Source organism: Protomyctophum bolini (genome assembly GCF_963924005.1).
Source record: "Protomyctophum bolini genome assembly, chromosome: 18".
In the NCBI taxonomy this organism is placed as follows: Eukaryota; Metazoa; Chordata; class Actinopteri; order Myctophiformes; family Myctophidae; genus Protomyctophum; species Protomyctophum bolini.
This window is the reverse complement of record NC_137879.1, coordinates 30,823,717-30,838,775: the sequence shown is the minus strand read 5'-3', so window position 1 is coordinate 30,838,775 and position 15,059 is coordinate 30,823,717. Positions and strand designations below refer to the sequence as shown.

General features: G+C 39.2%; 2 protein-coding genes across 3 annotated transcripts; one reads left to right on the top strand and one right to left on the bottom strand.

Annotated features, from left to right (window-relative positions):
• Positions 1-1,058: 1,058 nt before the first annotated feature.
• cdk5rap3 (CDK5 regulatory subunit associated protein 3) lies at positions 1,059-7,506 on the bottom strand. 2 transcript variants are annotated; one of them, XM_080788511.1, is made up of 14 exons: positions 7,371-7,506; positions 6,980-7,025; positions 6,689-6,820; positions 6,293-6,393; positions 5,418-5,466; positions 4,801-4,979; positions 4,519-4,655; positions 3,804-3,948; positions 3,618-3,719; positions 3,379-3,463; positions 2,880-2,968; positions 2,274-2,479; positions 1,674-1,845; positions 1,059-1,215 (listed from the first exon to the last, which is right to left on the bottom strand). In XM_080788511.1, exons 1-14 carry the CDS (start codon positions 7,374-7,376, stop codon positions 1,150-1,152), a joined length of 1,515 nt encoding a protein of 504 aa, XP_080644637.1. In that variant the 5' UTR covers positions 7,377-7,506; the 3' UTR covers positions 1,059-1,149. The 2 variants fall into 2 exon arrangements, with proteins under 2 accessions (XP_080644637.1, XP_080644638.1); XM_080788512.1 differs by having other exon boundaries at positions 3,379-3,460.
• Positions 7,507-9,109: 1,603 nt separating this feature from the next.
• prr15lb (proline rich 15 like b) lies at positions 9,110-13,774 on the top strand. The gene is made up of 2 exons (XM_080788759.1): positions 9,110-9,310; positions 13,264-13,774. The coding sequence occupies exon 2, from the start codon at positions 13,291-13,293 to the stop codon at positions 13,615-13,617; it is 327 nt and encodes a 108-aa protein (XP_080644885.1). The 5' UTR covers positions 9,110-9,310; positions 13,264-13,290; the 3' UTR covers positions 13,618-13,774.
• The last annotated feature ends 1,285 nt before the right edge of the window (positions 13,775-15,059 follow it).

Here is a 15,059-nt window from a genome sequence, read left to right as displayed (position 1 = left end):
TTTAAAGTCTGAACTTCAGACTGAAGTCTGAAGACAATCAAGACACACTCACATACTTCTCAATACTGATTAGGAGTTAATTACATTTCAAATTAATTTGATGCTATAGTGATTTACAAAGAGAGAATTAACTTCATCAACTAAAAGATTGGATAATCATAAAAGGAACAAAATATGATACATCTGCACTCACAAACAAAATGTTACTTTCCTAAACCTTTCATACGTGTTTCATATGTTTAACTGTAAGACCCGGATATATTTCTACTTGCAAAAAAGAGATATCAACCTTACTACTACTTGTACTACTAGGACTTTGCAGAGGAAATTATGTTTAAAAGAAATTATGCAAATGTTATGCACATTTATAATAATTAAAATAATAATAAATTAATCATTTACATTTCGGGGATATCTTTCACAATTATAAATAATAAATCTTCTAGACATTATAATGATCACAAAAAAATATATAGGCCTATTACATGCATTTTACTTACTTTTTTCAGGGATAAAGAGGTTTTGAAGTTGTGTGAATTTGTCCCTCTGCTAGAGGGAATCTGTACAGGGCATTAATCTAAAGGACAGTCCGATTCCACACCAATGCAACAATTTTCCCCAATGGCAGTTGCAAGGAGTTGCATTGGTGTGGTCTGGGAGCCTGTGAGTTGAGTCTCACAAGTCAGAATCATTAAAGCGACACTATGTAACCTTTTTTATGAAAATGTAATTTTGTCCAATCTGTATGGTAGAGTATGTTAATAAAATGTAACGTATACAACTGGGCTGGTTGTATTTTGTCTCCTTGCTCTTCTATTGAGACATTTATATTGTGTCAAAGATCATGTCTCACCTAGACACAGGATCCGACCCAAATTTAGACCTGATGGTCAAGATTCAATTTATCCCCTGAGCAATTATAATAAACCATAAGCTCTTGTGCAGGAAAAAGGGTTCAAATCCGATGCATAAGAGGATAGTTACATAATGCAGCTTTAAGTGTTTAAGTTTCAGCTGTGAATCCACATAAATAATAATTAAATGGAGCACCCAGAGGCTTTACATTAAATAAAACATTTATTTATCTAGGAGCAGGATAGTGACACAGATCGTGACAAAATGACAAAACACTATCACTGAACTTGACCTCTACACATTGACCCCCATTATGTTGACAGGTCTGTTGTTGTATCGCTTTGAAATGTCCGCTTCAATCTGCAAAACAAATGACAATCGACTGATCAGTGACAATATTTATTTTCGGTCAGATGAAAAAATATTTGACTTAGTAATAAGACACTTAATACTAAGTAAGTATCACTAAGTAACAGTAATTTAGTAATAAGAAACTCATTCTCTACTTTAGGCGAGGGGCATAAAGGTGCTAGACTCATAATATAGAATAGATGTTCAGTACATTCATCTCTCTAAATGTAGTGTCACTTGACACTACATTTAGAGATTGGCTGTCACAAGAATGAGTAAGACATGGAGTTTTGGCCTCTAATCCAGACTATGACATTTGACCCTCATTAACATTTTAGTCTAATAAGAATAGGATAACTTACTGCTCAAACATGGAATGACAAATACTCACTGCAGAATAGTGGCCTGCTAACGCTGCCATCCCTGTAAGTATGAATAAATAATGAGAATCAGAATAGTACTTGTACCAGTTTCTGGAGTTTGCGGGTGCTTCTTGCCAGAAGGTCAACACGAGGCTCCAGCCTGGCCTGCTCCTCCAATGCCTCCTGTCGTTTCTCTGCCTGCGTGGCACGCTTCAGCACTAAGATGTCTGCCTGCTTCAACTTCTGTCTCAGCATCTCAGACACACGTTCTACATACCTAGACAGACACAAAAAGAAAATGCATGCGTAATGGGAAAATTTGAATATTTCCAAAATGATAATTATGTTAAACCCCACGTCCAAACTGTTCCTGTGGCTCTAAAGATATATACATTAAGACTTGGACCCCTTCTATAGAGATTGTTGAAAGTTTAACTTTCACTAGATTCCATACTCCCGTGTATAGTTTCATTAGTTTGACATCACTCACGAATCTTATACTGGGCGACCTCTGGTTGGAGGCCCACAGTAAGTAGTCAGTTGCATATAGAGCACTTTACTACTCAACTTAATGTTGGGTGTAATGTGGCCTGGATTCACAATATGCCCAGATGAAAATTGTATTGTTCTGTCTATCGGTCCTGCTTTGATCACAAATAAGGAGGGGTGGGTCACAGCGGTCAATGAGTTGGGGGACAGACGGACCTTGGTGAGGCCTGGATCATGAAGAGGTGCTGCATCCTCAAGGTGGTCAGCCGGCCCATGAGGTCCCGCACCACGGCCTGCATCTTTTCGACGTGCTGCCGCGTCTGGTCCTGGATGACGATGGGGGCCAACTGAAACTGGCTCATGGCCACTACATCTGCCTCCTCTCGCATCTCGGTCAGTCGCTGGCTTAGGAAAACCTCCAGCTGGGACAGATGCACATTTAAAACCCATTGAGACCTAAACACCTATGTTTCTATGTCAGTGGTGCTCAAACTATTTCATGTCAAGGACCCCCAGAATTATCTGTGTTTGGCCACCGACCCCCATCTGAAAATATGTTGTTCCAAAACGTTCGCTGTCAAAGAATATATATATATATTCAAAGATTTGCACACAACACATAATTTTTCAAAAATAGCAGATCCACAAGCTCGTAGTGCGGCACTTGGTGCTGTGCTATGAGCTTGTAGATCTGCTATTTTTCAACAGCTAAAGTTTAAAATAATTGTTAAAGTGGTTAAAATCTATATGGTGACACAGCTCTAAATGGGTTAATACAACGTTTAGGATGAGCGTTTGCATTATTTTGGCAGTATTCCTTACCTCCATTAGCTCATCAATGAATTGACTGCGCAACTGAGGGGTTTCCAATATAGTCAGGGCATCCTCACCTTTTGCAACACCATCAGGACCTAAGAGGTCATACAGTATGTCCTTAAAGTCATATTGTGTAACATTAAATTCAGTAGTCTATTTTTGGCAAATTAATGATTCAAAGTAAATGCAAATAGGTGGAAGCTAGTCGTCTTCCACTTCCACCTATTCAATCAAATAGAATCCCAAATGGTAAAAATAAATAAAGAAAAAAATAACAGCCAATATGTTTCACAAGGAGCTTAACATTTTGAACTTGTGCTCTTTGCACTTGTTTACTGGAAAACATTGTTTACTGAAAAACATAAAACAGTGGGATAAAACTACTGGACATTCGCTTCAACAAATAATTCACTGGATAAGCAGTGTGGGAGGAAATATGTTTAGGATGAGCCCATGCTCACCCTAAACATATTTTCTCCCACATTGCGAGCTAAAAGCTACTTACAGTCGGTGCCCACATCTACAACTTCGATTTCTATTGGAGCTGTTCCACTGTCTCCCCAATCGATACCACCAGCACCTGGGTCCTGCTGATGGAGGGAGAAAAGTGTTTACCTGTATTTGTATGTGACAATTTTGCAAGAGGTATACATCAAGTATTAATAAACCATTATTGTGAAAAAAAAACTAATTCTGGTCACCATCCTGGTTAAATGAAACAAGAATTACCCTGGTGGTTCATACCTCAGAGTCCAGACTAATGCCCCAGTCCACTCCATCCTCAACCGTTATTCCAAAATTCACCTCCTGAGATTCTGTCCCACTGCCTAAGTCTCCCCAGTCAATCTAAATAAAATAACCAGGACAAAAAAGCTGAAAAAAGATGTGAATTGTGACGATACTTATGCGATTAGAGAGTTAGAGACCAACCGTTTCCTCTGTGATTGTATCAGCGGGTGCCTCCTCTATGACAGGTCTCTCTATGACTGCTGGCACCTCCCCCGTCCTCCACTCATAGAATGTTGCGTTCCCCCTCTTCTGAACGAAGGTCAGCATGGGGAGCACAGGCTCAGACCTGTGAATCACATCAATGGTTTGTCTTGAGAAAGAAAACACCCATAATTTAAATCAACTTGTTGTTTGCGTAAACATGGGTTGAGAGAGCTACACAGAGTGGTCTATAAATTACGCTTTTGGTGGAAAAAGGGGTACCAATTTATAAAAATAAAAAGGTGTTTATTCATTGCAAGGCCTGTATAGAAGCCAGCTTGTGTCTACCTGGACCGCTTTATGTGTTTCACCGGGTTCACCTTACAAGTGACACACCTGTGCTGTACTTCTCATCAGGCTGAGGAAGGCTCCTTGCCAAACCTTTCGTGTTGCACAGCCCTACCTACCAGTAAATAAAATGTACCTGAAGGACACTTCGTGAGTATTCTTCTGCATTTATTGACTTCTTCTGACCCATAATTAAGTAATAATCTATTTATGGGGTGCCACAAATAGATTATTACTTAATTATGATGGAGTTGTACTTGTATTTATTTAATTTGCACATTGATGTTACGTACATTGTATAAAGTCTACTCAGAATAATGAAAATATGTCCTTTTTTTCCATAGTTCAATGATTATTTGATACTCACCACTCACAGACAAAGTTTGTAAAAGCAGTATAAAGTTGGATTAGCTCCTCTAGCTTGGCTGCATCCCTCCCAACGTCCCCAAGAACTGTGGGTAGATCTTTCACCAGGGCCTGCAGCTCCCGAGCTAAATTCTCCCCCTAGCGGAGAACCAGTCCAGTGATGAATGACACCTCACACTGACACTCACCTGCTAGATGCTAGCAGGTGAATGCCAGACACGGTTCTAGAAGAAACATGTCTGGCATGGAATGTTGATAAATGCAACACACGATGTGCACTTACTGTGATGCCGTACTGTTTACAAGCAGTGTAGTAGCGCACTCTCAGGTCTGCAGCTGAGTTCTGGCAGTCTACCTCGCGCCGGCTCAGGTCCTGCTGGAGTTGCTGGGCTTTGGCCACCTGTTTCCTCAGAGCTGGACCTTCATAGCTCACATTGCGACTCAGCAAACTGGCCACCTCCACTGGGCAACACAAGTATTTCAAAGCATGATGATTTTTAGTGTTGATTAGTTTCTGTGTTTGAGTCATTGGCCCACTTCCGTTTGGGTTTTTTCCTCTCAGTTCAGAAACTGGGAGGGTAAAGGGGAAGCAGAGAAGGAAGGAAGACTTTCCATCTCATACATTCTGTGTCTTGTTAACGGTTACCAGAGTACATCCTAAGTGTGACCACCTGTGGGCAGTACAATTGATAACGTTATTCTCTCTCTGTCACTAGTCCTTAGTGACAACTGCCTGATTTTTTCCAGCAACAAAAACTGCTGCTACTGTGTAAAATCTAACATAGTGTTAGCACTTGACAAAAATGGCAATTATTTTTGGATCATACTATGGATGCTATACTGAGGAGCATGGTGCCATGATCCATGCATAAACGAGCATACTGTATTTTAACAACTTACCCAAGTATACATTATCTGCCTCGTAGTTGGATATAATTTCCTGCCAGTCCTGCAAAAATATACAAAAAGGAGACAATTTTGAACATCATATCCATTTAGAACTAATCCAGCATTAGAACTGTAGCGCCTAAACCCCATTATTAGGCGTTACTGGTTGCCAACAGCCAGGATTGATGTTATGACGTGTGCTCCAGAAAGTGATGTCCAAACATATCCATTCAGTTGAAGTATATTTATTAGCTGCCAAAGCCCTATACTTTAAATACTTTTACCTCTCATTCACCCTCTAAGTAGGCCAGTTTATGTTTGCAATCTTGAATATAGCCTGAGTTATGAATGCTTAAAAGGTTTTGAATTTTGGTTTTGTTATTTAATGGCTCTTTGTATTTTTAAGATTGCTCTGTTTTCACACCAGTAGCAATTAGGGGTTGAGTGTTCTAATTGTGGCCAATGATGTCCACCGAGGGGTGTGGTCAATGTGAAGGTTGGAAGGGTATTTAATTAGATCTCAATCAAGCAGCAGGTGTTGCTGACAAGAGGCAAACAGTTTTCAGACTGTGTTTAGGAGGCTGTTTGGATCATTTACGTTTATTTATATTTATATGTATACTGTAGTGACTAGGCCTGCAGAGACAGATAATAAATCTTCATTATACCAACTCTACGCACATGTTTGGACATCACTTTCTGGAGCACACGTCTTAACTACAACCCCACTGTCGGCAACCAGTAGTGCCACAAATGTAGGATTTGGGCGCTACAAGAACATTACATGAGACAAGAAAAAAAAACCTACACAAATAAACTGGTTCGTAATTCTGAATCCAGAGATTTGGCCACACGAGTAATTGAAAGACCTTAGTAGAATTACCCACCTTCATCCTCTGAGAGGAGTACCTTCCAAATATGTTCTTGGAGGAGGCCTCGGTTCCCTTCAGAATCTCCACTATCCTTAAACAGTGGAAGTAGTGGATGTCTAGTGGAAAACAAGCACACGTTTATGAGTGCTTGATCACAGAACCAATCCAGAAAAGTGAAATCAGTAGGTTATACACACCATGTATTGACACATTGTGGCATGACATTTGTCATCGCATTATGCACGTGTTATTGCACTGTATAGCACCGTGCACCAATATGGCAAAAATATGTATTTTAATTGGCCACATTATGATTTTTTTTATTTTTATTTAGAACATAACGTCTATTATAATATGTTATTACTCACAAAAGGCAATTTCAGTAATTTACAATACATAGTAAAGACCTACAAGAGCCAGAGAGAAGATCCTTGATTTCTTCATTCTCTGGCATGTCCTGAATAGCAGCCTTGATCTTCTCTCTGATGTCCATGACAGCACCCTGCCATTTCAGGTTACAGTGTCGTCGATCCACAAGCCAATCTGAGTACATGAGCAGGAGAATTTGTTGTTAACCCCCCCTGTTTTAAGAGAAAAGTCTCATAGGGAATATGTGTGCGTGTGTGCGTGCATTTAGTGATATCATATTTAACATTGAACATATATATCGCCCGTGCCTAAAATGCAACAACCAAGCCTTACCCAGTAGCTTGCTGGTTTGTATGTCGATTGGAAGGCTTTGGACATTCTGAGGAGAGAGAGAGAGAGAGAGAGAGAGAGAGAGAGAGAGAGAGAGAGAGAGAGAGATTTCTGAATATTTTGTGCACAGGACAACATGAACTTTGAACTATGAGTATGTATAACAGAACAAACATGTGCTTTAACTGCAAAAGGACCACCATCGAAAAATGCTATACCAATGTGTAAGTTACTATTGACTACTGGAACAACCTGTTGTCCTGTACACTATTTTCACGTGCTAAGTAATATTGCATAGAGCCATCTAGCATGCAAGCTAACTATCTGAAAACTATACCTCAAATAACTATCTTGGCCACAAATCAAAGGAAGAGAGGACAGCGTTTCACTTTACCTCCATCGTTTCTCCAGTTGTTCACAATTACCTAAAACGAACCTTTTACAGATGCATTATTACACAAGTATTTATTGCTTTTTTAATTGGAATATTTCTCTCCAGCTGGCGCACAGTATTTACAATGTTTACACGATTCGACAATGGATTTGACACGTTACAAGAAGGGGAGCCAATCGAGAGAGGCGATGCTCGAACACTTGTAGTGTGTGACCAATAATATTCAACGATGCTAAAGTGGCATCTTATTGGCGAATATTGCAGTTCCTGTTTTAGCATTGTTTAGACAACCGGTAGAGGGCAGCAGACTCTCATCATTCATCTGGTCAAGACTTATGTGTGTAACTAATACATTTCCATAAGGTCTATATACTAGATCCATAGATTGGACAAGTCTCTTCAAAACCTGCTCTAAACAGAAATATTTGGGTTGTCTTCTGATGAATTCTGATTAATTGAAAATGGTTAACCCTGTTGTAAACAAGTGTAATGCTTTATCAGTGTGTCGTTAAGTCTTGAGTTGTGCTTTCATGTGAAATGTACCCATTCTGCAAACTGTTCATAAATACTAAATCAATCAATTTTATTGTCGTTTGATTTCAGTTGCTGCAGTTATTAGTACCAGTACCACTATCATCATAACGGTAATGTTTTAGTAGCCTACATTTCATTCTGCTGAGTACAAATACGCAAACTTTTGTGTAGACTTTACACTGTGAAGTTAAATAACTGAATACATACTAAATATATATAATATATAAAATATTTAAAAAAAAAAATATATATATATATATATATATATATATATATATGAAAAAAGAGAAAAACCTTCCAAGGAAGGGACTGCACACTCCAGGGAACAGAGACGGACAACTTACTGCATCAACTTATTTATTAGCACGACGCGTTTCGAGCTTCTCAGACCTCATGAGGGACTTCCCGTTATTTCCCATTGTGATAATAAATCTCACTCTTGTCATCCAACCATGAACAAATCTCATGTATATCATTTGGCCAGCAATAAATGCAGGCCTGCTGTGACACTCAGGTCTGGGCATGGAAATGAACAGGAGTCAGTCAGTCGCTCCATTCGAAAACTGCTATTAAACCCTCACATAGCCTCTAGGTATATCAGCTGTCCTAATCTCAGGTTATTTGAATGTCACCCAAACTTGCAAATGACGTATCCATTCACTGTCTGTGATTCGTCGACCAGATGCAAAACAACACCTTTCTCTCCATCTCCTCTCTTCCTCTGTCTCTGCCGCTGTATACCAGTCAATCTTGTACATGGAAGTCAACATCATTCCTTGTTTGTAAAAGAGTTGTTTAACTGTTTATAACAGCCATGGGAAAATGTGATATGGCATGCACACATTGCACAGTGATGGCTTTTTCAGTTTCCAAATTCCACACGAACACAGAGAGGCAGTTTTGAAGTGTGGCTGATTAAACAGTATTAATTTACCATTTGGATTGGAAAGCTGTACCACTCACACCAAGTTCACATTCCCTGTGTTGTGTTGACTGTAATCTTGATGTGGATTGGGGCAGGCAGAAAAAAGGCCTCACTAAATCACATGTCTGTAACATTTACTCACTTAGGCACTTTAGCTGGGCAGGCTTTAGGCGTGTGTTTGAGGAGGGTGTGTGCTTTGGTGAGGGAACGAGCACAGAAGGACAAAGAGAGAGAGAGAGAGAGAGAGAGAGAGAGAGAGAGAGAGAAAGAGAGAGGAGAGGGAGGGAGATGCTGCACCTGTGCCTGCTCACCTGATTGTCAATTCAAGAGGGACTTCAAAAGATCAAAAAAGAGAGACAAAGAAGAAATAAATAAAGATAGAAAGTGCGTGAGAGGAACTACCGAGTTTAACATGAAGGGATGTTTTCATATCTGAAAGCATCTCCCTGAACTGTGTCCACGCCAGCTCTTCGAAATCTAGGTAAGAAACCACCTTTGTTCCTCTCATGGCTTTTCTATTTCCATAAGTGTATAACATGTTCAAATTGGAGTTTCTTAATCAAAGTTACATACTGTTTTTGAGTTGGTGCTGGGGTTTTTTATTTATTTATTTTTTGTGTGTTTTTCCTGTGATTTAATTAAAGTGTGATACAAGCTAAAACTTCCATGCAGGATGTAATCAAAAAGTAGCAGAAGAAGAACATTTCACCTGAACTGAACTTTTCAGTCCAACTGGAATTTTTTGGCCAGCACGGTGCTATTGTTATAAAGTTAAGTCCTATTATGAGAAAATGTCCAAGTGTTGTTGAGTAACCCAAGGCCATTTGTAAACTGCACATTAGTTCTAAATGTGGTACTAATGACAAATAAATACTATAGCTAGTTATAGAAACCTCTGGACACGTGGATTGATGCAAATGATCAAAACTATTACCAAGCCCTATAGGTTAAGTTATATAATTAATGAACACTTAATATCACAAGAGTGTATCAGAGGGACACGAAGGTCCTTAAACAACTCAGTCAACCTTGCAGTTACGGGTCAGCAGTGGACCTGGCACAGGAGATGAAACCCAAGACTCTAGAAAACTCCAGCTCAATAATCAGGATAGCACAGGTCCAGGTGCCCTTGGATCCTCCTTTCTCAAGCTCGAACATTGTTCCGTTGAAAAAGGCTTTGCACTTGGTTAGTGATTTCCAAATATAAGCACAGTGTTCCTTCCCTGCTGTGATCTTTGGGGCTTTGCAGACCGGCTCACCCACACATAATAGAACACATAGTAACTTATTAAATAGAGCTATGAGAGGGCCTCCTTTATGTCAACAGGACTCTTTGTCTCAAAGGTCAAATCTAAGTCAAACACAACTTTCTAAAAAGAAATTCAAGTGTGTACTGTAATACAATTGTTTCCTTATTGACTCTGATGTGAAAGTGATCTACGTACTGTAACAAACTCAAATATTTTGATATTGAGAACATGCTTGTTGTCAGGATGCGATTACTGTTGAGACATAAACACTAAAGACCTCGCTCCAGTGAAAGAGATACAGTTTGATTCAAACTGAAACGACACTGGCCACATGATTTATTACAGATTCATTGTGAAAATCTGACGCCTGACGGGCACTATATCACTGTGAATGATGGTGCTGCTAGGGAACAGGTGTAAACAGTTTGATCTGACATGGGATGGTAACTGCCGCCTTTAGGGATGCCAGACCCCATAAAAGCTAATCTTAATCAGCAATGCTATCTGTTTCCTGGTTGTCTGCACACAACTAGGCCAGAAATACTTGTAATCAAGCAACATTGAGCCCAGAGAAGTAAAGCCCCTGGCAATTAAGTAAGTGATATGGCACAAATACATGGGTCACTTTCATGAAATTGTACTTTTACCTCCTCCATAAGGAAATAGCAGTGTTACAACCCTAACCCATGTCAAGCAATGAAGAATATGTTGTGATTTACACACGGCTCAGAATTATTCCAAAATAAATACATCTAACAAAGCCTTGGTCAACTAAGACTCAATCTGTGAGCCCATCTGCAAAACAAGGGGAAAACAGCACCTGTCTCGAGAGACTAACTGAAACCAAACCGATGGATTAATCATTAATCAACTATGCGGGAAAGCAGTAAATCTAGATAACATTTATCATGGATATAAGAGTTTTCCTTTCTTTGATGTTATGGTTATAGTGTTATAGTGTGTAATAGTGGTGTAAGGAGGTAGTTCCCACGTCATCCATTTGAACTATGAACGGTTGCGATGATGACAAAAGTGTGACTTTTTATTGCTTTACCACATCATACAATTTGGCGTAGTCCCAATTGTATGATGTGGTAAGATATGGGTTTCAACATAGTGGTGTATATTTGCATAAAGTGTGACTGCACTTTATGCAACACAATCTTTATTCTCATACGGCAGTTCATCATGGAAACTAAGAGACCATGATGAGGGTCACTGGAAAGCAGTGTAGTGTACTGTATATACAGTATGATAGTGGTGTAAAAAAACCATAATCCATTTTAACGATGAAGCATTCGCCATGGTGATGATGATGACACATGGGAACATGATAAGCATTTTTATTGCTTCACCACATCATCCAACACACCATAAAACATACTCTTCTCTTAAAAGGATCCTTGTCTAATAAGACTTATAATGAATACCTTAATACATTATACTTGTCCTCTATAACTAAACTTTGAAATTAAAAACACTTTAAATATTGTATTCATTTTAGAAATAGCACATCTTTCACTCAACAGGGGTCGCTCCCATCGCCAGTTGGTGATGTCATATATGCCCATGTGTGGTCCAGCCTATGGAATTCATGGAATGCATGTGGTAATAAAAAACAACTTAATATTTCTTGAGGTTAATATGAGCATCAAAGCAATATTTTAAATACGTCAACGTGCGATGGAGCAGCCCCTATTGAGTGAAAGACGTGACATTAAATAAAATATTTAAGGTGTTTTTAAGGGGATCCTTTTAAATTAGGTACTTAGTTAATATTGACAACTAGTGCCAGTAATATGCAGTAGATTGCAAGATTATCAATTGTTTTTTTTTAAATAAATAATGATTCTAGTATTTCCTGTTTATGACCACACACACTGTAGTGCAGAAAATGTCACCGTGACATCTTGATCCCATTACCATTTCATAAGCAAAAGATCTGAGCTGAAAGGTTGCCAGGTGACTGTGCAATAAGCCCCCTGTGCAGACAATGAGGACTAAGCCCTGCAGGAGCAGGGATCAATGTGCACACTCTTTACCTGTGTTGTCTATAATATACCCAGAAGTTTGCGGTGGTTGGATTCACATGAAAGACATAAACCAGTGGCATGCGGTTGTTTTGTATAATGCCAACAATAGCATCCGCTCTGCCAAGCTTTTATTATATAACAAGCGGCCCCGTGACAACAGATTAGCTCCTCATCAACTGAAAGGGCTTTTTTTCCCTCTGGGATGGTATCAGATCTCATGGCATGGACAGACGATAGTCTTTACATGTTCATTAATTTATCAGCTGAGAGCAGGTGTCAGGTGTCTCTCTCCATTCGGTTACACTCTCTAATCACCGAGATGTGCAGCAGATGACAAGAGGTCATCCATGGATGTCGTCTGGTTTGTAAGGCAGGTTGTGTCATTTTGACACAACCTATAGAGAATGAAGCCAAATGTACTGTATACTTTGCCGTACGATATTGTTAGTCACTGACCAATTTTTAAATGTTAAATTGTTGTGTAATCACCGTCCTTTTGTGCTTGACCTGTTTAAAACCTGCTTTTAACCTTCTATGATTGATTATGTTTTAACGATGTATAGCAGCACTCTGGAATCCCTGTGAATGAAAAGTGCAATACAAATAAAATAATATAATATAAATGTATTATTATTTTTACTACTACTAGTACTACTACTACTAAGGCTTAACTCAACGTCTTTGCTTTGTAAGGCAGTTAATAATAGGAGTTCTAGTGTATTACATTGTAACAATAATTCTGAATCACAGCATGATCTAAATAAAACTTATCTAAACATGATTCACTGTAATACAGGTTATGTTGGTATATATTGCAATGGATAATAATAATAAGATGTACCACAGACAAAATTCATTAAGCATGAACCAAGTTGGTTCAAGTTACATCTGGCATTAAGATCCCGATACAGATATGGTACCAAAAGATATGTCAATATTTGTCTAGAATGAGCTTCAAGCCTGCACGCTAGTACGTACAATATAAACAAAGACAATAACGATCACATATTTCCAAACAAACATATACAAACTTCTTGTGTATATTTGCTCTTGGCAATCTCAATGTCTTTCTGTATTACCGCATTTACCAGTATGATTTTAAGGCTTAAGTGATAATGACAATGACGTAGTAAGCACCCTGTACTCTGCAGGCCAGTCTCCCAGTCTCTGTCTGTGCCATGGCTGAACCTAGCTGGTGGAAGCTGACCTTCATGCGCAAGAAGAAGAGTGAGGCCAAGGTTCTGTATGAGATCCCAGCCGAGTATGGCAGCAACACTGGGAATAAGGAGCTCGGCCCACCTCCATGCACAGACGCAATGGACAGCCAGTTCAATGCCAGACTGGAGAAGATTGTGGATAAGTCTGCCACCAAAGGCCGCCACGTCAAGGTGTCCCACTCTGGCCGCTTCAAAGAGAAGAAGAAGGTCCGTGCCACGCTGGCCGAGAACCCAAACCTCTTCCCTGAGCATAGTCTCACCGACGAGAACCATAAAAACAACAAATAAGCCAAGTGTGAAAAGCTATTATTCTTTATGCATGATACCGTCATACGGTGAAGAATAAATTAAGCTTTTATGGTCTATAAATACATACCAATTTTCTGTGTGCGTACACACGCACACACACACACACACACACACACACACACACACACACACACACACACACGTCAGTGTCACAATCATAAAAGTATATACAGTACAGTAAGAGGGCTAAAAAGAAAATACACAAGCACAGCCAAACTGGCACTAAATCTGCAAACGTGCAACTTGGATAAACACTTGTTACCAGGTACCACACCCAGGTAGATACTGTAACCAATGGAGTCTCACTCACACCTATACAAACAAACAGCTGCTATCAGCAAAGAGACCATAGAAACATTACCTACTGCACAGTAAGGTAGGGAATGCATGCGAGGCACTGGGGCATAGCACTGGGGCCATTTTGCATCGCTGTTTGAGGAGTCTCGCTTCAAAATGAGATGTCCACAAATAAGCTGTGCCTATTTTTACTAAATAACGGGACAGGAGAATGAAGCTCTGTTTTTGTCATTTAAGTTACTTGCTATATACCATATTTGCCTACCAGATAAACATGTGGATGAAATCATCGGTTTTAGAATTAAGTAAAGAGTTAAATTAAAAAAATGTTTTTGCTAAAATTGATGTATAGCATTTTATAATGAAAATGTGTTTTTTTTAATGTCCAGGACAGAGAAATGTCAGACACACATCACATACGTGCAAACAAATTACAGGGGAGATTCTTAGACCAAGGAAATTAAAGTGTGTTGTGTGATGACATATGTTTATAAAATGTAAAAAAAAGTATCAGTTATGTATAACTAAATAATTTCATTTATACTATGAAAGATAACTTTCAGAAATCCTAACTTGAAAATAGTACTTTGTTTTTAATAAATGTGTTAATGTGTTGGTACGAAGGAATCCTAGTTGCTTTTTTCTATAAAATGTCAAATCTCAAAATGGGCTTCACCACCGCCTAAGCCCTAGGGCCTATATACAGTACGCAAAATTTTGTTTATGTAGATGACCATTTCAAAAATCGGCTTGTGATTGGTTGTCAGTGGGGTAGGGAGCGCTCTGGTGTGTCACCAATAGAAACAATATTAGCATGCAGTACTTCAATGTACAAGGAATAGCAAAAACAATAACCAATGTACAAGCTCACAACGCGTCAAATCAAGACACATTATGAGCTTGTAGATCTGCTACTTTTGACTCAATTCGCACAAAATGGGGATGCCAGGGTTAATGGGGTTAAAACGAAGGACTGTGGGGCTTACCTTACGAGTGGATATTATTACTTTAGATGGAATTCTAGCCAAGCCGTGGATGTTACTTTATCTGAGCTCAAGTTGTGTGATGTCTGAGGTTGTGTTGGCATGGTGATGGTAAGGGGAGACCAGCGTGAGATGGACCAA

Bases quoted from the DNA above. Each gene is read 5' to 3' on its own strand.
- prr15lb (XM_080788759.1), top strand. From the start codon at position 13,291: ATGGCTGAACCTAGCTGGTGGAAGCTGACCTTCATGCGCAAGAAGAAG.
- cdk5rap3 (XM_080788511.1), bottom strand. The intron at 3,464-3,617 runs GTATGAACCACC...TCCCTCCATCAG, and splicing joins GCATTAGTCTGGACTCTGAG to CAGGACCCAGGTGCTGGTGG. The intron at 2,480-2,879 runs GTAAGGAATACT...CATCTGTCCCAG, and splicing joins TCATTGATGAGCTAATGGAG to CTGGAGGTTTTCCTAAGCCA.